Here is a 22040-nt window from a genome sequence, read left to right on the forward strand (position 1 = left end):
AACTCCATCAAAGATAAAAATTATAATAAATCAAAAGTTATATATGCAACAGATTTAAAGTAGGTATTCCCATTTGCAGATGAGAAACAAATCCAAAAAGTGTTCACTCACTCCCTTTGATGTCTTTTAATCTGTTCTTCATCTGCACACAAGCCAAGGACAACATCTGGGACTTCAAAATGCATTTTTCTCAAGTATTTTGTCTCATAAAGTACTTCCAGGACCATTGGGTCTAAGTTTACAAATAATTCCTTCATGTAGCAGTGAAAAAAAGAAATAGCAAATAAGACACCAGTTTGGTACTTACATGTAGTGTGACGTAACTGGATCATATAAAGACATGTAAATGACTGGAGAGGATTTTTAAAATATTTATTTCTTCTTCAGCCTCCTCTAGAAATATATGGATTTCCCAAAGTATTAATCAATCAATCAATATCTTACACTGATTTCAATTTCTTGTGACTCTTTCACTGTGCCCTAACCTCTTGGCTCCCAGGACTTCCCAAGTTTAATTCTAGTTCTGCAGCTACATTCTCTGGAAGTTAATTTGCCTTTTCATCCTAGCTTCTCCATCAGTAACTGGGAAGAAATATTGTGAAGGTTAATCTCTACACTTTTGAGGGCACTAAAATTGCTTTTAAGATGTTTTTAAGATGCTGCATAAATTTGAAAACTATGTTCTAGTTGTCCATTATGGAATCATTAGTACAAAAAATGTCACATTTTAACCATAATTTCTCTGCACGACAGCAGGAAAAAAAATCTATGAAGTAAGAAGGGTAAAATTTTCTGCCTCGGCAACAAATTTGGAAAGCAAATTAATGAATTATTGCAATATATTCAACACAGTGATATTGATCACTGCAGAAAAGACCATGACCCAACAAAAAATTCCTTCCTTGACTAAAATTTTGGTTAACATAGAAAATGAACAAGGAAGCAACAGCTAAAGAATGTAGATAAGTCAGTAGTAGATACGTACTTGCTGAGTACTGCCTTTTTTATACCCTAAACAAGACAGAAGCCTTATGAAGAAGAAATATTATGAGACATATCATAAATATACACAGAAAGGAAAAAACATTTCAACTTGAGTAGCTCATTTTTTAGCCCTATTTGGTTTAAGGTTACTTCAATGCTTTCTTGTCTATCCATGATATGATTAAGTAGCACATGTAATACTAAATCATATAACAAAGAATAGATCATGCTTACCTTGGTTTCTGGGCGCCTGACAAGCAAGGAAGCACACAGAGCATTCCTAGCCTGGTCAGCAAACCTGCACCAGGCCCTATGATAAATAATCTCAAATTCCAAAAGAACTGCAGCCATTTTATTGTAGTTCTTGATAACTTTTTTCATTTCCATTGTCTGCAATTTAGGGGGGAAAAAAAAGAAAAAGCACCACTTAAACAATTCAATGAGTCTAACACAGTAAAAAGGCCCTCCACAAGGCTTTTCCTCTCCACCACAGGAAAGCAAAAGAAATAGAAATCTCTAAGTTATGCTGTTTTAGAGACAAGATAAGACACAGAAACATAGGAATGTATTTAGAAATTCAATTATTATTGAATTGTTCTAAGCAACATGACTCTTTTCCTGATTTTTCCTCCCAATCCTGTTCATAGAACAAAGTCTATAATGTGACATATACAAGGCACTAATGGCCCACTGAGAAAGGTATACAAATGGTTCCACTGTTGGATGAACTTGGATACAAGCTGCTAGAATAGTGAGTGGAGAAGTATATAAGTAAATGTGCTTTCTGTTAATAACATCCTTGAAAGATTAGGATAAATCCTCCTCTGCTAATTTCCAACCTTCAAAAGTGTGGTTTTCTTTTTAAGGAACATCATTGGATGGTCAATTTTTCTGAATAACTGCTGGGCCCACATAATCTTCCCTGTTACCTAAAACACAGAAGATATTAGGTTAGATTTTCATTAACTTGAAACACTCAAGAAATAAAGCAATTTTTCTCTCTCATTTACTTCATTCTTACTGGTGGTATATTACGTGGTATAGGTGGATTTTCCTTTTCCTTCTGATAGAGTTTTTGAATAAACTCTAAGTCTTGGCTGTACTGTTGAAGAACAAGGGTATATTTCTCATTTAGATCAATATTATTTTCTCCTATTATTTCAAGCTTCATCAGAAATCCCAGCATCTGTTCAGTCTAAAAAAGAAGATGGAGCATTTACTTCAGAAGACAACAGTTCAGAAAGTCATTGTCCATAAAGTATTTTATTAATTTAGAATATGCTATGTAAATTTATAAGTCATTTTCTAAGAAATACAGAAAAATCCATCTAGACAAGTTTGTGAATTTTACTTCCATATTTTATCCCACACAGGACATACATACCACTGTATAAACCAAGAAACTGTTATCACTACAGCTTGGGGTTTTTCTCACTCTCAAATCCTCTCTCCTTTCTTTTCAGCAAACAGTTGTGGTAGAACACCTACACCTTTACTCACACTTCATTAACACCTCATATATCATCACTGAGATATGAGACATTGAATAAAACTGACATTAAGGAAACAGAAGGCAGGTATTATTTAATTACTCCTGCCAGTGAAACAGGAATAAACTAGAAATGCAACAGGAAATACCAGGATGAAGAAAGAAAACAAACTTCAAAATATGGAGTGATAAAATTGGTATGGAAACATGGAACATATACTTGGCACCAAGTAAGAATGAACATTCCTTTACAGCACTTCTGTAAGCAACTTCTAGAACATTTGTAATAGGTTTGATGTCCTCCAACATCACCTCAGGCAGCCACCAGCACAGTACAGAACACTGGCAGTAAAGGAGGAGTTCAGTAGGAGCTATGGGTACTTGGCCCTTCCAAGCACCAAAAGCAGGGGCTTGCATTTGGTACCTTACTTACAGTTAAGGTCTTCTTAAACCAGGAATCCACAAATTCCTGTATAGATTCATACAATGCTGCAATTTTGTTCTTAAATTCAAGGTAATCTTTTTCAAACTAGAATAAAAGCAAAGAAAAAAAATTATCTATAATGCTGCTTTCATTTTACAAAAACAAAATCCTTTCTGTGAAGTTTTTCAGGAATCTGTTTTATCTACCCAGTGTGTGTGTTCAGCACTGCATTAAAAAGAACAGGAACAACATCAGCAGCAAGGCATTTACACTCCAGGCAAAGCAAACAAAACATAAGCAGTGCTAGGTTAAATAATTAAAGCCTGATCTTCATGAACACAAAGGAGCACAGAGGAACACAGACAGGCCAAGGAAAACTCAAAACTTCATCAGAGAGAGCAGAGCACACTCACCAGCTACTTGCAGCCCTGCCACAGGAGAGTGCCCATCCCACTGTCTAGGTATGAAACCCACTGAAGGTGAGCTAACTGGCAGGCTCTCTAGAGCACCTTGCAGACTAATGGAGGTTGTTACCAAACTTGGCAGCTCCTACAAGTAATTTGGGCATTCATCTGCAACAATTTTTTCTTAAGAGTCCAAAATACTGAAGGTCTAACAAAAAGAGTTCAATGTAAACTTCTCCCAAAGAGAGAACTGCACATGCTTGGGAAGACAGTACATAATAGCTATTGCTCCAAGCATTTAGGTGTAGAGAAGTCATGCCATTTTTTAACCCCTCCAAATTCTAGTGAACAGCAAATTCCCTCTTTCAGAAAGTATCCACACAGAAGTATTAGAGAAACATATAGCAAGTATTAGAGAAAGACAAGCCATCAAAATCAGAAGAAAGCCAAAAGCACTCTCGAGGTTAATGTTTAAAGGGAACTTAATGAGAGTGACAAGTTTTACTCTCCTGCCTCAGGAAGGCAGGAGAGTAAGTAAACACTTCTAGAACTTCTATCGTGAGGCCACTAACTCTGCAAAACAAGCAGGCTATAGCTCAAGAAAAGCAGCTCATTCCCAGCATGTCCAGGATTAAAACACAAGAATTTAAAAAGCCGCTTTAGTTTTTATCATCCTGTTTGGCACTGGGAGTGATATCATTCCCCTCTCCTTCTAAAATGTGCCATTATGTGCCTGTACTAACTTTGCTATAACACTGCCATTACTATTATTTTTATTAATACTGAGTAACATTTATAATTAGACAAATTGTATTTGATGTGTTAACATACCTAAATCAGTTCTCACTCTGCAGTTCAAAATATATGCATCTCAAAACAATCAGGCTTAGGAAAATTAGTTTGTGGAATTATGTATCACACAAAACCTAGTTTACAAAAAGTTAACAAAAGCATTTAAAGTAAAAAACAAATTTGTCCTAACATTTTCAAGTTGCATGAAAAGGTATGAGAGTATTGATATTATTGTTACTTCAAAGTAATATATGCATTTTTATAATATTCAATATTCTTTGCATAACTCCAGTGAAAAGCTCAGAATTAATAGAGTGATTGTCACACAAGTGCTGAATATAATTACCTCTTTTTTCCTATGGTCCAGAACATCATACTGTTTGGATTTTGCATTTGTAGCAATGCTCTGGTATTGAGCAGTGATCTTGTCAATGCCTTCTATTCTTATACTCTGGAGCTCTAAAAGGCTTTCCATAGTATTGCTCATATCTGAAATCTTCTCCAAACGTTTACAGAAGGTCTCAAATTTTCCAAATATGTATTTTTCACTAACAACAAAAAAAAAAAGAGGGATTTCTATGAAAATGTCTTTGCAACAGATTTTTATTTAACCCACATATATTCTACCAGAGCTGCTATCAAATTTCACACCCAAAAAACATCATACTGTAATGATTACATATCAACAAAAAAAAATTTTAAGCTCACCTATATAAACCAAAAAATTGCTTAATCCTTACATGGCAATTAAAAGCCTTTACCACATTTCACAGGAGGAACTCTTTCAAATAAGGTGTTTGCAGGAGAAGAAAATGTGAATGTACAATATCAAGAAATGCCCCATGATTTAAGTGTCAATACATGTAAAACACTCCTTGGCATAGTGAGAGAGAACCCAGCTCAAAGCTGACTGCATTTCCTCACAGTGTTTTCACCCATTTTTATGATTCAATTCTTTTAGGATTTCATACAATGCATATATATTTGTTGTCAATAAATAAATGCCTAATTCCCCTGAAGTCCCATTGGACATGTGCTGAATAAACAAGTGACTGGCCAAAACCTGTTTTTTTCCTGAATAAAAATAAAAAACCCACTCTACAAAGTCATCTTCTGATTCTAAAAAGTACTTAATTTTAATTGAATATTTAGCTTTTCTTTTAGCCAGCAGATATATTTACATCTTATTTATAAATTGTACTCATCAATACAATTCAATATTGGAGTGAGTTATTTACCTGACATCAAACTGTCTGTCACTTGGATATTCCTTTAGCTCTTCCCTAATTTTCTGAAAGGATGCTTGGTACTTTTCTTTGAGGAAAATGCATTGTTGTATCCTCTTTAGCAATTCTTGCCTGAGGAAGAAAATACAGATGATAGAGAATCATCCTAAGGTCTTCAAAAGAGTATAAATAAAAATAAAATATTTTAGTCAAATGCGCAACTTTGCAAAATAAGAACACAAAATTATACACTACATGAAAAACACTCAAAATATGATGGGTTTGAGTCAAAAGATTTTGACTTGTTATCTATATTAGGTATTTTTTATTTTTATGTTGGGTTTTGTTGTCATCAATCCAAGACTTGCATGGCACAGTTCACAAAGGATGCTGGCTACCAAATGCTTGCAGTTTGGCCATTTCTTATCTTCTGTACTGAGTATTGCTGATTGGTTTTCCTTTGTTTGTTTCTTTGGTCTTTTTCTAAGACTGGAGAAATATTTTTCCACAGTAGAATAAGGATAAGGAGAGTCTTGTTTCTTTTAAAAGATACGCCAGGAAGAGCTTAGTTCCTAAGGGCACAGATAGTTACATCTCACACACAATTGCTCATTAACCCTGAGGCGCCACATGAGATACACAGATGAGGCACGGAAACCTGCCATAAGCCATTTGCCCAGAGCTGTTCCTCACTTTGGCTTTGTCTTTCATCTTCCAAAAGATTACTGGGGATTTAAATTATAGTCAAATTTATGGGCTGAAACAATTAACTGGGACAAACTTTTGCAGAGATAGCAGATTAAATAAATTAGAAAAATGTCTCTAAAATAAATTCAGCTATAATAAACAAAAAAATAGTATTCTACTTTTACTTACATTAATCCTTTAGAATAAACATAACCAGTACTTAATTGACTACAGGTAATTTCTGAAAAATTCCCTTTATCTTCACTAAAATGCATGAGGAATCAAAATTGCTAGATTTACTTTTATGTCTCCTAGCCGGTTACTTCAGTGTCACTTTGACTTGGCTGGAATTTAAGCAGAGACATCCAGACTATCTGCTTTGATGAGGCTTGTAACACCTTTTCCTTTTCATGTCAATACCCTTAATCTTACTCCAGTTAGACCATTCCAAAAGACTATTCCAATTATCAATTTCCTAGTTGACAAATTCAGATGTCATGTTCAACTCCTCTAGGTGATCTCCCCCTCCTTTTTTTGCATGAAAATAATTGACCTGCTCTTATAGTATGTGTTCTTCCTATGTTACCTGCACTTGTCATCCTTCAGCTACACTTGTTCTGCCAGTGACATCAGCATTCACCACCCAATGAATAAGTTTCATACAAACACCTCTGTGCTTTCATTTCTGCGGAGTGTAGCACTTGGACAAGTAGCTGTAGAGCAGCTAACTCATCCCTTCCCTGAAATGTCCCACAATACAACTGAGTTGTGATTTTGGTCCTGCTATGTATTGTTCCCTTCCTCAAACTGACTTTCATGTCCAGTAACAGCAAAATATAAATCCTGGATGGAACTTTGCCAGTCTGTCCTTGGAGCTTTTTTATGAAGTATTTCAGCTCCCAGTTCCAATTTCTTAAGTGTGTTTTGGTCTAAAAAAATCCATGTGGACAATATATTGAGTGCTGCATACTAGCATGTATTGCACAGTTTCCAAGAACAGGTTTTTTTCAAAACACATTGTAAATTAATTTTTGCAGAGTACTTACTTCTACACAGAATTAGCAGTTGCCAGCTTAAAATTAACATAGGAATCAATGACTAGTAGGAGGACAAAGGGCTACTTAAATTTACCCATTAATAATCTTGATGATTAATCTGTAATTTTACTTCTAACGTCAACAACAGAAGAGAAAATTATTAAAATTCTATCACCTGTCCAGGTCCCAGATTTTTGAAACCCCTTCACATAGATAGGTCTTGCATGTGTTAACCATTTGATTGGTGATTTTAAGAAACAGGGATGTCATATGCTCGGACGTGTTATAGTACGGTGATGTACAGAAGATCATAAAGACAGTGTTCATTAAACTGGGAATGTGTTCCATCACTTTTACCTATAACAGCAAAAAAAAAAAAAAAAAGGGAAAGACAGCAATCAGAAAGAAATCAGAGAAAAAAAAACCCAGAGTTTCCTGGAATTTAACACAATGACAGCTCTGGGAATATGGTTATCAGTGGATAAACATCTTTTTGTGGTTTTGCCATTACAAAATGGACCATCCAATTCACTATCACACCTTGACCAAGTCAAAAAGCATGGGGAAAGGGCAATGAATAAGTGAATGAATCTTTTACAGATTGGGATTTTCCACAGGAGAACCAGAGGCTGTACTCTGCTTGGCCATAGCCTCCAGTACAAGATGCTGTAATCTACTTTGCAGAGGAACATAGTATCTGAGAAAAAGAGCTCTCTTCCACTGCTGGAAAAGAGCTGGATTTCTGTAGGAAGAACAACAAGAAAGTTGGCCTTTGCTCATTTTCTCTAGATTTGCACAGAAGAGAAATCCAGAAGGGGGAGGCTAGGCAAAAATAATCCCACTTTCACTGGACACTGAACTATAGAGTTTTATATCCCAGAGAAATATTTCAGAGAAATGCATGCAAGCCAGATACACTGAGAACCCAGAACAAGAGACTGGTCTAGAAAAGAATTTTAAAAGTATGGTAAAGGTATCTAAAAGTCAAATCCTATATGGCAGAACAGTGAATATTTGCATAAGAAGTGCAGTGTAAAATACCAGAATGGATTCAAAAGAGATCAAGCTTTGAAAGTATTATTTAGAAAAATTGCTACCAGTTGGATTATGTGTAAATGTTCTGAATTATGCAAGCTTACACATTTTTGTCTGATGTCTGTATCATATTCTTACTTTAAAAAATGAACTCTGAGACCCATATGGTTATGAAAATAAATTTTATTGACAGTGCAACCTACAAGAGAAAGAGCTTTAACCTGTAAAATAAGTGGAAGCTAACCGATTTCAATTCAACCCAAGATTTAAGATCATTTTATAAAACAATCACAAGGAATTCCTAACTAAAGCATGCAGACGGAAGAGCTGCCATATGTGAGACCCAAGCTCACAAAGGCAATTCAGCTCATTACTGGGTTAAGAAAAACACAATTTGATGCTTAGTTTTTTCATATCCTTCAATTATCTTCTGGAATGATAACTCCTTTTAAAAAGGCATTATTATTTTTATTATCTGGTTAACTTAAAATTAGTAAGCTCAATTAACAAATGCCTAAGGAGTTAAACCGCCCGCTAATAATTAAGTGAAAGAGTTAAATATTAAAAGGAAAAATAGCTTTGTTACAGCAACAAAAGCCCTTTCCTTTCTTTTTTGAATTTCACATTAAGTGCCTTTACAGTACTTACAGGTGAAGCATGGGCAAGTGGACCAAAAAATTTATCCAACGTATATAAATATCGCACATTGTCTTTAGCTTCATTGGCAGCAATTGTTATACTACGATCCTGAACGGATGAGAAAAAAAGAAAAGAACAGAATTATTACTGTGAAAATTTTCTGATCAGGTTCTTTCTCTTTTACAGCACACAAGGCTATGATTAAATCTTGCAAACACTTTCCCACAGAAGTGCTTTCAAATATGCTATTTATTTTTCACAGGAGAAATAACTGCTTCTACATGCAAAAATTGGTAAGATCTTCCAAGGTCAGCTACATCTTGGATGTGGTTTATAGGTCTGTACTTAAACCTCCGAAGCTTTTTCCTCCCCATGGATCCAACTTAGATTTTAGAATGATTTCTGCACAGGAACCATTTTACAGAACTCAGACAAGATCCCTGAAACATTACCAGGGTGCTTCCCAACGTTGTTTAATAAACACTGGTGAGGGACAATGAGTTCACAACTAATGCCTGTATATCCTTATGCTCATGTCAGGTGGAACTATTCACTACTTAGAGGGCTAGTTCATAGGAAGAAAGAAATGTAGTTCATCATCCTTGGCTTGTACTGGCTCTGTACAGACACTTTCTTTTATCCAAATTCTATTTATCATAAAAGCCTGCAAATATGGTAATCACAAAACCAAAAAATCTTCCAGGTCTGTTCTTAAAACAGTAGAATACTTTCTTAAGCAATAGAAGGCCTACATTCTGGGGGTGGGGGTGGGTGGGGGTCTCATTGACTGTGTATGATCTACAGCTTATTTTCTGGCTTGCCCACAATTGTGCCTGATAAGTTTACATTACAGGTATCCACTTATATGAAGCAGCAGTTGTGCCACCAGAAGTCTGCTCTCAAAAATTCTAAAAGCATCATGAAAGACTTTCAGACTTCTACAGTTGGCCTGCACAGGGTTCAGCTTGTTAGAGACAGAAAAATGTTGTACTGCTGCACTGCTTTACTTTTGCACAACCTTTCCACCTATAATGTTAATAAAAGCAATATTACAAAAGCAATTACTTCTTTTCAAGTTACCTATTTAATTTCAAGATCATTGATGCTATATGCTTCAACAAATGGATAATAAACCACAGTGTAAAACCAGCATAAACACTGAAAGTTATTTTTATTTTTAGCATTGTGTTCAGTTCTCTATATATCACAAATACAGTACTGTAATAATTTAAAATTCTAATTAGAAAGAAGTAATTACCAGTTCCTTCCACTGTTGTAATGTCTTTGATCTTGCTGCCTGAAGAATACTTATAATTTTCTTTACTCTTGAACTCTTGATCTCATCTAAAAGGCTTTGAAGAAAGATATATACTTAATACTCTCTCTCTGGAATAAAAGTTAACACTTTTTTTTTTTTAAATCCTCTTTTTTAAGACTCTGTGAGAAATAATGCAGGGATTTCACCTGTTAAATGATGACATTCTTGACTTCCAGTGTTCCAGCTCTGCAGATGGACCAACATCATCAGTTTCTCTTCTAATTTGTTCACTCTCAACTAAAACTTGTCGAATCTGTTTGGTCCAAATTGTGACCACTTCTTCAAGTTTCTCAGTGACCTCTCTGTTAGTGCCTTCAAAACCATGGAATTGGACAGTTTTATAAGCACCAAGAAATAAATACAGAAATTTAAACTCCAGAAGCTGTGTTCTTGCCAAACATAATCTGAGACCATGTAAACTCTGTATATTTGAATCACTGACAAACAGGAAAAGATTAAGACTGTAACAACAAGATGGACACAGATAATATTTGTGTCTACTTACTCTATTACTATTGCATTTCCTTTACAATGGAAACAGTTAGAAATACAGTGAGTTAATAAGAAATTGTAAAATGCTATTGTTGAAAGAGAAATAACTACTCTTTTTCTTACAAAAACACATATGTAAATAAGTATATTTTTTATAAATACAGTGGTTTTATTCACAGAGTCAGAAAACATTGGATAGGATTTTCCCAGCATCAAAGAAAGTGAATAGTACACACACTAGTACATGGATTCATTCAGCAATTACTTGGCTAGTAAACTAGGAGGGATTCAGACAACTGCTTGCACGATATATCAAGCAACTACCTAATTCTTTAAGATTTATGAACTAAAGTATGGGCAAATGATTGATGATCTTATAATTAAACAATCACAAACCTGGCAAGACTAAGCAGAAAAATGTAAACAGCTTAGGGAAAATGAATTAATTCTTCAAAGTAAATGTTTACTTATAACATTTATTTTATAAACAGCATCATTTTGTTTGCCTTGGTGTAGGAATTACTCACCTGCAGTTATGTAGTCAGATGGGTTCTGTAAGTTTTTGACATAAACATCAATATCCACTTTTTTGAGCTGAATTTTATCTTCTATATTCTGTCTAGATGATGACAAAGTACCCACAAATTTATCCACTGAATACAGAAACTCTTGTATCTGGCTGTTCTTCAAGCCTTCTTTCACAGCTCCCCAGTTCTGGTTATTTTATGATTTATGCAAAAATCAAAAAATGAGGGTCATGCTTCCTTTTTTTTTTTTTTTTTTGATCACAAAATGTATTTTTCATTAGAAAAGTATTTCTTATTCATGGCAGTATATAAGGATTTATCAACATGACCTTTAAAATATACTCATCAATACTTTGAAGCGTGCATTGACTAAATTACTTGGTAAGAAAAGAAGAAACAGACCAGCAAAAGGCTCTAAGAAATAAAAGTCTCTGACTTCACTCTGACTTGAGTCTGAAGTCAGCTGTCACTGATTTCACACTGGATTGTATTTTGTTTAGCTTTATTTTTCTCCTTCTGAACAGAGAAAACAGACTCTAAAATCCCATTCTGCTCCTGGGTTGAGAAAACGACAGTGTATGGTATACACACCACTATTCTCAGCAGACAATGAGCTTCTTTGTACTTGCCACCTCTGATCGTGTGCTTCCAGAGGCACCTGAACAAACTGATGCTTTATGAGTGCCACAGAAGGAGGACAACTCAAAGAAGCTGGATATTCTGAATATAACACTGTTCATGCTGTCTCCAAGAATAAAGTCATAGAGTGACCCCTTGTGCTGCCAGGACTTGACACTTCTTACAATCCAGGTTTTATCTAGTTTTCATAAAGTCATCACAGCTTTAACTTGGTATGGTTGCTGTGTTATATTCTCCTTTGTCATAATAATTAAAGCTGGCACTATTGCAGGAAAATGAACAGTAGCTACATGAATTTCAAACATTTGTATATGTATAAATTGCATTACTCTCATAAAGGCCTATATTGGACTTTTATCTTCTTATATCCTCTGTTCTAGGTCCAACAGATGCACAAAAAGAATTGCAGCAGCCACATGCCTTACTTGCATGCGATCTTGAGAAAAAAAGACTGACTGTTTGATTACCTGTTGGGATTTCAGTGCTGGTATCATGATCTGGGACAAGAAGAATTCCAGGCCGTGAAGGATATTTCCATTAGTACAGTCAAACATGCCAAAATTCACCTCCTTTGGGAAGAAACAAAAATTAGCACAATGCATGTTGACTACTGCAGCATTACACTGCTTGAGTGACATTTAGATATGGGACAGACACATTCACAGTCCATAACTGTGCAACATGACTATCTCTGAAAGTCAGAAAAGGCTGTTACTGTACTTTTTCATACACAACACAGTACTTTTATGTGAGAGGCTGGGAAACCTTATGTTAGTTTCAAGACTTATCTCTATTTTAAAAGTCTAAAAGACAGAGTTTAAGTGTAGCATTTCAATAATTTAGGCTCATTACTTAAAATCTTCCACTTTAGGTCCTTATTACCTATTGTCATTAAAATTTATATTTTAATGACTAATTAATAATGATTTTTATTAATTAAAATCCTGGGGTTTAATAATACTGCAGTAGCTAATTTATAAATCATTAGAATTTTACTTTATCACAAATGCTTACTCTCATGAAAAAGAACTTCTGTTAATCATACAAGTAGACATTTTCATGAAAGTATTCCCTATTTTTTTCTGACTGCAGTTGCATGAATAAAGGTCTGAGAAAATATGAACATGTGAATACTGCATGAGTTTGCTCTGACCTGAGAGACATTTGATGCAGTTATAACTTCATCTGATGTTCTTAGGAAAAATGCACAAGTTCCTGTAAAGTCCTGAAAAATAGCACCAAATGCATACACTTAAAAAGAATACAAGTATACAATAAAGTATTTTACTTAAAAATTTACCTACCCTAAAAATGTGCTGGAAAAAATCCTGTAAAAAATCAATGACTAAAAGAGATAGTGAAATTGTTTGCAGGATATTTGAAAATCTGTCCTTCTCAAATCAAATACTGGTTTTTCCCTGCCTAACACAAGAATGCCAAAAATGCCCTTTTGGACAGACTGGTTCAATGTTGTACCTCCACTAAGAAAATGCAGTACAGGGAGAGCTTGTGAGCTAGGCTATTTCTTGTTATTGTACTTGAAAGATACTTATTTTGTTTATTTATCCATTAAACCTAATAACAAACCTAATAAAAACTCAACTGCCACAATTTTGAAAATCCATTCTAGCTGGCCCATTTGGCAAAGGAATGAAACTCACTTTTCCCCTGAAAGCAAGCAAGAATTCTTCTACTATGTCTTTTCTGGCATTACAATATTAACATAAGCTCTTTGGGGCTGACAAGAAACAACAACAATAACAACAAAAATGAAAACCAAAGCATCACCAGGCCATATTCAAAGACCATTGTATATGAAGAGCCAATTTTCCCCAAAAGAGATGGAAAGAATCAAAATTAATCCAAAATCTTAATGACCACTCTGAATATGCTGTTGACTAATGCTTAGATATTACAAGGAGGAGGTCATTATAAGAATTTGAATGGAAGAAAGGATTTCTTAAAGGTATTTTTTGAGTAATGTGTAGCATTATTATATGAAATGGCATAGAAAACCACTGAAGAATTGCACTTTTAAACTAGAAGTGCACAAGCCCTGGAAAACACTTAACATGCAGTCATTAAAAAATTATTAGGATCTGCAATTTTTTAACAAGGATTTATTTGACCTGCTTTCCTCTCAGATAGTGAAATCACTACTTCTTTACTGATGAAGGCCAACCTCAGCCTAAGAAATGCTGGGAGACCCTGCATTATGAGAACAGGGAGTAAGTACCTAAATATCTCTCCAAGGATTACAAAAAAATTGCATAACACTGCAGAACTGTTAAGCCTTTTCAATATTTTACTTTTTAAATGTCATCTAAAGATTTTTTTCAACCATACCTCTGTGGAACCCATGGTAATAAATAAATTCTTCTGAGGCAAATTGTTTGTTGACCCATCAGGCCTCAATGATGCATTCGACTTTTGCTAGCAATTAAAATACAAATAGGAGGTTAATAAAGTAAAAGCTATATCATACAAATACTTCCTCAGTTTGAATATGTGAATTATAACTAAGTCCATTTTGATTCACTTTGTAATTCTCAGATAGAAATCATGAGCTTTGCATTCTCTGGAGAATAATCTTTGCCTGAATCCCAGTAAAAAATTTCACAGACCCATTGTTTCAGGGAAAAAAAACAACAAGAACAATAACAACAAAAACAAGAAGGAGGAAAAGTCTCAGAAAAGAAAACAAAATTAAATCTGAACTGATTCCTACTGAAACTTCCTCTATGAGAACAAACTGAATGCCTCACAGAAACAATCATGTGCTTGGTCTGCACAGTCAAAATATAATTGTGAATGGGATTCACAAGCAATGACACCAGCTACATCCTGTCAACAATGCAACAAAATTTAGATTTCTGCCCATTTCTTTAAACAGACATCACAGAAAAACTTTCTCTCAGGGAAGCCTTGCTGCCACTGGTCCTTCTCCACTGACATGCATCTTTAACCACTTCTCTTTGAAGGAACAATAAAGCCTAAAGTTAATAAAGATCTGCTTCCCTCTAATTACGTGTCATGTATTTTGGAAAATAATCTGTTGAAACTTGAAAGAATGTGACAGAAAAAAATGTGGGACAAGCTTGTAGGTTTATCTTTAAAGCTGAGGAGAGCCTTCTTTCTAGGAAGTCAAGTGTTCAGCTCCTGCTGGACTAAACATGAGATGTGTGATATACAGGGGTGGCTCCTCACTTCCACCCCAAATCAGCATCTGCTGACCCCTGCACGTGGTTTCAAGTGAACATCATGCATCTAAGATGGTGAAAAAGAGAGATGAAGAGATGAGAAGCAGCAAAGAAAGGATCTTTGATAAATCTTGGTAAGGACATGCCTACTAGTCAGGCCAATAGTCTGCCCTGCTCAGTATTTTGTTTCCAAGAACAACAGGGCACATCTAATACTGCCTTGAGTAAACTCCAGTTCTCCAATGTGCTTGAAATCAAATTGCTAGAAATGGCATTTATACTTTCCATCAGAAACATTTTTATGCTATGATGCTTCTGAAACAGAACTCTCCCTTTTTCTTTTTAATGGTTAAAAGGGTCAAAATAAAATAAAATTAAATGCAGCAATGAAACATTTCATTCAACCCAGGCCAGGCATTTATTCCTAATTTGTCAGTTAAGGAAAACAATGTCAAGATTTTTAGTTTCATCTTGATTTAAGTCAGAGAACAAGACATTCATCTCAGAAATGTGCATGCCGAGTCCCAGTGTAACGAAAAACTGATTAAACAGTTTTGACAGCAGAGCTCATTCTGTGCTTTGCAAAGTCTCTAAGCAATTCCAGTAACACTCAAAAGTTCTTTAAATTTATCTAAGTTATAATGATTCTGTAATTCATTCTGCATTTAACTGATGATCCAGAATTATCAGTTGAGGAGTTTTTCTCCTCAACAAGCCCAAAATACCATCACAGGGTAAATTAGCTCTCCCTACCATGGCTCCTCACTGCACAATTTGAAAGGATTGATGAAGGACTGATGAAGGACTACTGCAATTCTGGAAGCCCACAACAGTTGTGTTAGAAAATGTCAAGGTCACTTGGCAACTTCTGATATCACACACTCAGTGGATGCTGAACAAAGTATTTCACTCTTTATGCAGAAGCTTCTCCTTAAAACTTAAAGGGAGAAAAATACAACTTGGGGACCATAACTGCCTTATTTCTGGTCACAGTTTTCCAAGCTTATTTTCTGCAGAATGGGACAGATCTGAACATGATGCCACCTTAATTTAGAAGGAAATTACATCATTTTTCACCCTCTTGAATGAGTGCTTTGTCCATAGGGAAGTTGGTGCAGTTCAAACCAAAAGAAAATAAACTGGTTCTTACACAGACAATTCTCCCATTCCTATAATACTTATGCTAGCTAATCTAGTATTTTAAAGTCTGAATACCATGAACACTTTGTCTCAATTATCTTTATCACTTTTGAAATCTGAATTTTTACCCTACTTGGCAATTTTAGTTTTCTTTTGTGAAAACAAGAACAGTGTCAAACTACACCACAAGGCATCCTGCAATTTCCATGAAAGCCAAGATGGAAGTATTTAAACAGTGAGGTCCAAATTCCTTCCACACCATTCTTTCCACACCAGAATTCAAAAAAATCCATTAAGATTTTTTGAATTCTGCAAGTCATGTGATTATTTGTTTTTTAAATGATAATTTGTTTTTGCAGAAGCAAGAATGGAAACATACCTGCAGTACATCTTGATAAAAAAAGAGCAACTTTTTAAGTCCACAAGGGGCAAAGAACTGTTCTATTAGTTGAAACTAAAAAAAAAATAAAGAAAATTGTAGATAATTGTGAGATAGCTTCAAATCACTGGAAATTTTGGAAATATTTCTTGTAACAACAATTTAATCAGTATTTACCTTGTCATCAGAAATAATAATCTCCTCCACTTGCTGCTCACTCAAGTCTATCCCATCTGCTAATCTTGATATCAAATACCTGTGTCTTCCATCTATCTGAGCTCTTCTCTCCTCTTTGGTTTCTTTGGCTTGCTTGGCTAGTTCTTCTCTGCTTTCACTGGAAAGTACTTTACTTTTCTTAACAGTGGACTACAAAATAGAAGTTTTGTTACAAAAAGATTATTTTTCCTCACTTAAAGATTGTATTTTATATTGTTGATCTTTAAGCTGGTTTCATAAACTACGTATCTATCAGAAACATGAAAAAATTACATGTAAGGAATGTACAGGGAAAATTAATAATTAACTTGCTAGGCCTGAATTATTTCTCAGTATAAAGCTGCTATGAAAACTACATATCTGAAAATCCAGGATCTCAGAACCAAATGTGGATCCATGCTAAGGTCACAACATAAATTTAGTACTATAATAGCTTTCATTCAAATCTCAGCTTTGTGAATCCAGGTTCCAAACTTCTATATGTCCATATTCTAGATTTGGGATCGATCTCTACACTGCCTGCATTTTAATATATAGTATCAAGTTATACCCTAAAGGAAATAAATAAACCAAATCACTATAAAATCAGTTACTGCAGGAATAAATACACATTTGATGATTAATTTACAGATCATATAAAGGCAGCAGTGCAATTATAAAGAGGGAGATTTATGTCAAAAAAGTATTTTCAAAATCTTCCTAACAGTGGGAACAAGACTGAAAATAGATATGGTGACTAACATTTTTAAGTCAACAGAAAATCCTCGGAAGACATATGGAAAACTAAAGATTTGGGTAAATAAGTGACCACACAGATCATTTCCCTCTACACACAGCTCCCACTGACATGAGTATCTGGGGTTTGGAAATGTCTGAAGTGTCTCTGTACCTTACAGTTTTTACTGGAGAGAAAAAAAGATAAATTACATCACTTGCCAGTACTCTACACTGGCAATTGGAATTGTAATTAATCAACCCTACTCTTGGATTAAAAAACAAGAAAGCTGGCCAACTTGCACCTTTGCTTCCTACCATTTGGTCTTACCACAGACTCTGAATGGATGTTTTTCACCTACTCTCTACCTGAACCTCTTAGACACCAGGAAACAGTGACAATATCTGAATACATGTAGTTGTTAGTCAATACCCTTTTGATATCTCTAAAAGCTAATCACGATTCACTATGTAGTTCCCAATTAAACTATGTCAGCCTTTTATCATCTCTGGTTTCCATGTCAACAACTGGATCTCCTTTTTTGAATATGCCTTCCCCGATGCAGCATGACCTTATTCAAGCATTCTCAAACAACATTCATTTTCCTCATGGCAAAGGAAGGGTATTAACAAGTGAATGATAAAAAAAATACCTCAAAGAACTCAAAATCTGAGCAACACACATTATGAGCACAGAAAGTCAGTGCCCTAATACTGTAGACACTTTTGAGTCGTTCACTGTTTATTTTTCCTTGCAACTAACAGAGACTGAAGGAACTCAGCATGCTTCAATATTAGACAAGCTTTTGTCAGTGAAGACTTAAAGAAAAATCTATGTAGAAGAACATTCACCAGACAAAAGGTCACCCACGACCTGTTTTAGAACAAAAACACTTGCCGGAAGAACGGTAGTCAGAGATGATCCTGTGGCAGCAGATCCTAGCTCGCTGCTCCTTGTCTGCAAGTTCCCTCCATGTCTATTCTTGCTTTCTGTCTCTAGTTAAAAGAAATTATAAGTTCTAATTATTCAAGTACAACAAATGCATTTACAATACCTGCAGTGTTGTGTCTTCATATTTGCTAGCTAACATCTTCTCATACTGGGGAAAATGAGACCATTTTATTTCTCAAAAAATGATATTTACATCCCATATTGGCAGCAAATAGGATCTCCAGTGGAGCGTGCAGTAATGCTTATGAGCAGCTCACCAAACTTCCATGAATTACTGTTTAATCTATTTTATATAAATAATAAGGTTGTGCCTAAAACTCGAATTCTAATAGCACTGATTTCCATATAAATTTTCTATCAAGTTGTATTTCTTTTCGCCTGATTAATATGCACAGGATCATAGAATGGTTGGGATTGGAAGGGATACTGCTCAAGCAGGGTTACTTAAAACCAGTTGTCCAGGACAGTTTCCATATGTCTTTTGCGTATCTCCAAGGATGGAGACTCCATAACCTCCCTGGGCAATCTGCGCCAGTGCTCGGTGACCTTCACAGTGACTCCTGATGTTCAGAGAGAACCTCCCATTTTTCAGTTTCCAGCATTTATTGCCCCTGGTCCCAACACTGCACACCATGGAGAAGAGCTTGACTCCCTCTTCTGTACACCTCATCTTTACATGGTCCCTTCAGAAGACCTTTACATGGTCTTCTCTATTTACATTCATAGAGAAGATCCTACCCTTTCCTCACAGGACAGGTGCTCTGCTGCCTTCATCATTTTCATGGCCCTTCACTGGACTCTTTCCAGTACATTCACGTCTCTCTTGTACTCCAAAGCCTAAAACTGGACACCCTACTCCAGGTGAGGCCTCACCAGTGTTGAATGGAGAGGATGGATCATCCCCCTTAATCTACTGGCAATACTCCTTATCCATCCCATGGTATCATCAGCCTCCTTTGCCACAAGAGCCATTCTTGGCTCATGTTCAACTTGCTGTCCACCAGGAATCTCAGGTTCTTTCCTGCCAATCTGTTTTCCAGCTGTTCAGCCCTCAGCTAGTATTGTTGCATGAACTTGCTCATCCTCAGGTGCAGGAATTTTCTCCAGCCTCTCTAGGCTCCTCTGGATGGCAGCACAACCCTCTGATTCTTTGGCCAAGCCTCTCTTTTATGTGCTATCAGCAACCTTGCTGTGGGTGCCCTCTGCCTCATCCTCCGGTTCATTAACGAAGATGTTGAACAGGACTGGACCCCCAAAGTACACTGCTACCTTCTGGGCTCCAGCCAGACTTCCTGCTGCTGACCACCACCCTCTGAGCTTGTCTGTTCAATGTTTTCAATCCACATCACTTTCTGCTCAGACAACCCACACTTCCACAGCTTCTCTATGAGGATCTTACAGGAGAAAAGGGGAAATTTAAATTGCAACTGCTCATCAGTGGTACTTTGTAACCCAGGAACAATCTGGCATAGAGAGCAAGAAGGTCCAGCTGCAGAAGGGGTTAAGATGGCTGGAAGCAGGAAGGAATACCAGAGGCAGAACAATCCCTTGTAAGGGAGTATAGTTTCCTTTGGTGATAAGGAACAGCCACAGCTTTTTCTTGTAGCCATCCTGGAACGCCTGGCTCAGAATCTACCTTTGGGCAGCAGAGCTGGTGCCGGGGCATGGAGCCAAGGCTAGGCTGGGGTGCTCCCTGCTGATGCTCACAGGAGTGGTGCTGGTGCATGTGTATATAAGGAATTGCTTCAAGAAGCATCTTTGCAGACTTCCTGTAGAATCAGTTATGGTTTAAAGACTGTCCAAAGCATTGTTTATTTTTTTTTCTATATTTCAGCACAAATGTGTGTCTAACTCACCTCCGGGGGAACAATAAAAAATTCTCAACAGGAGAATGTCAAAGGCCTTACTGAAGAAAAGGCAGACCATAGTCACTGCACTCCCCTCACCTACCAAACCAAACATTTCATTTCAAAAGGAAATTAGGTTGTTCACATTTCTTCCCTTGCTAAATGCATGCTGATTACTCTCAGGTACCTTCTTGTTCTTCACGTGCCTGGAAATGGTATCCAGGATTAGCTGCTCCACCACCTTCCCAGGGACTGAGGGGAGGCCAACTAGCCTTTAGTTCTCCTTTTTGCCCTTCTAGCTTTCCTCCAGGCCTCACAACCCAGTTGCCATGAATATTTATTTATTTATATTTAACACTAACGTGATCCTCTTCCACAAGGTCAGTGAATACATAAGCAAAGTGGACATGGGTAAGGGATGCACCCACAGGCACAGAGGTAGATGGCTACGTTCAACAACTTTTGAACTAACTAATTTAATCTATTCTCACTGTTAAAGTATTCCAGAAAAGAAATACCATATTATCTGTCATATTGTAAAGTACAATATAATGGACTACTACTCATTTTAATTTTTAAAAAATTGTTTGAATCATATTACTATGATTCAACTCTAGGAAATCTTATATAGTATCAGAGTTGCACTGTGGATGACCCTGTAGACACATACATACACACATACATACATACATATATATATAAACATATATGCATATGTTTATTTATATGTATATATTTATTTATAAAGCTGAAAACTGCACATTCAGCACACACAGTCCCTACACTAGCAGATTCAGAACAGCACACCCAGTATATATAAACTTAAACACTCTACTTAATAATTGATTTCTCATTTTCTTCCTGGATTTTTTTTTCCCATACAAAGGTGATATTAAGTACTTATTATTTTTCCCTTACCTTTTTTTATAGCAATGAGAGGTGGAGAGAGATCAATATGAGGCTTAGAAGAAAGTTGTGTGGCTCTCAGTTGCTCTGACTCCTGCTGTGCAGAGTGACCATGAGAGGAACTGGGCTCGTCTCGTACCGCTAATTCGGTTTCACCTCCCACAGTCTCCTCCATCTGCACCACCCAAGAAAAATCAACCTAAATCAACAATACAGAAAATAACTACACAGTGTAACATTGTAATAAAGATACCTCCAGTATTTTTATCCCTGTTACAGCAACAATATGATAGACTATCAAGGAAAGGGTGAAAAAATACCTATACTTTCAGTCGGTGATTTAAAAAGATAAGATCTAAGAAGTTTTCGAAATGATAAAATCTTCTTTAAGGGTGCCTGTTACCAAAACTTTATTTCTAATTACATAATTATACTTTCTGTCCAGTCAGACTGCCGCAGGTGGGAACTCACGCACTGGGGACAGGTTAAGCTCCTTGGGAAGCTCCTGCAGGCGCAGGTCCCGCCGCGAAGTGCGGGGCACCGAGCGCCGGCGGCCGCTGCTGCCGAATCCCGGGCAGGGCTTTATGCTCCTGGTCTCTCCTGGGCGCTTGGAGCCGCTGGCAGCTGCTATGGCAACCCCGACACAAACCCGGCGGGCAGCCCAGCCCCCGCCAGGCACCTCGCCCGTCCCCATTCCCCACTGCATTCGGCAAGCCGGTGCTCGTTTCTTAACGACCTGTCTTTCAAAAAGCGAAAAAGTAGTTTTCTCTCACGCATAAATTAAACCCTAAGCACGCAGTTTCCCCGAGCCTCAGCGATTGTGAGGTGCCGAGCCAGGGGAGGCCGTGGGGAGAGCTGCATCCCACGGCCACAGCTCCCGGCACATCCCTGGCTGCACGGCAGCGCCCTGGGGTCTGGGCAAGGCCGTGGGGAGAGCTGCATCCCGGCCGTGGTGATGCTGCATCCCGGCCGTGGTGAGGGCTGCATCCAGGC

The 22040-nt window shown here is 36.7% G+C and overlaps 1 protein-coding gene across 1 annotated transcript in view; it reads right to left on the reverse strand.

Annotated features, from left to right (window-relative positions):
- The window catches only part of LOC134422457 (dynein axonemal heavy chain 5-like), a 150367-nt gene extending 129145 nt beyond the window's left edge, over positions 1 to 21222 (reverse strand). The window contains exons 1-19 of the mRNA XM_063164536.1: positions 21060 to 21222; positions 18241 to 18338; positions 16590 to 16778; positions 16413 to 16487; positions 14040 to 14126; positions 12847 to 12918; positions 12161 to 12262; positions 11055 to 11241; positions 10182 to 10347; positions 9976 to 10069; positions 8727 to 8825; positions 7219 to 7400; positions 5332 to 5451; positions 4440 to 4641; positions 2907 to 3002; positions 2006 to 2179; positions 1824 to 1913; positions 1219 to 1374; positions 112 to 251 (exon numbers count right to left, since the gene is read on the reverse strand). Coding sequence (XP_063020606.1) covers positions 112 to 251; positions 1219 to 1374; positions 1824 to 1913; positions 2006 to 2179; positions 2907 to 3002; positions 4440 to 4641; positions 5332 to 5451; positions 7219 to 7400; positions 8727 to 8825; positions 9976 to 10069; positions 10182 to 10347; positions 11055 to 11241; positions 12161 to 12262; positions 12847 to 12918; positions 14040 to 14126; positions 16413 to 16487; positions 16590 to 16778; positions 18241 to 18338; positions 21060 to 21222 — 2492 coding nt within the window. The remainder of the gene's footprint in view (positions 1 to 111; positions 252 to 1218; positions 1375 to 1823; positions 1914 to 2005; positions 2180 to 2906; positions 3003 to 4439; positions 4642 to 5331; positions 5452 to 7218; positions 7401 to 8726; positions 8826 to 9975; positions 10070 to 10181; positions 10348 to 11054; positions 11242 to 12160; positions 12263 to 12846; positions 12919 to 14039; positions 14127 to 16412; positions 16488 to 16589; positions 16779 to 18240; positions 18339 to 21059) is intronic.
- Between the last annotated feature and the right edge of the window lie 818 nt (positions 21223 to 22040).

The sequence above is a fragment of the Melospiza melodia genome, chromosome 1 (assembly GCF_035770615.1).
Source record: "Melospiza melodia melodia isolate bMelMel2 chromosome 1, bMelMel2.pri, whole genome shotgun sequence".
Taxonomy (NCBI): Eukaryota; Metazoa; Chordata; class Aves; order Passeriformes; family Passerellidae; genus Melospiza; species Melospiza melodia.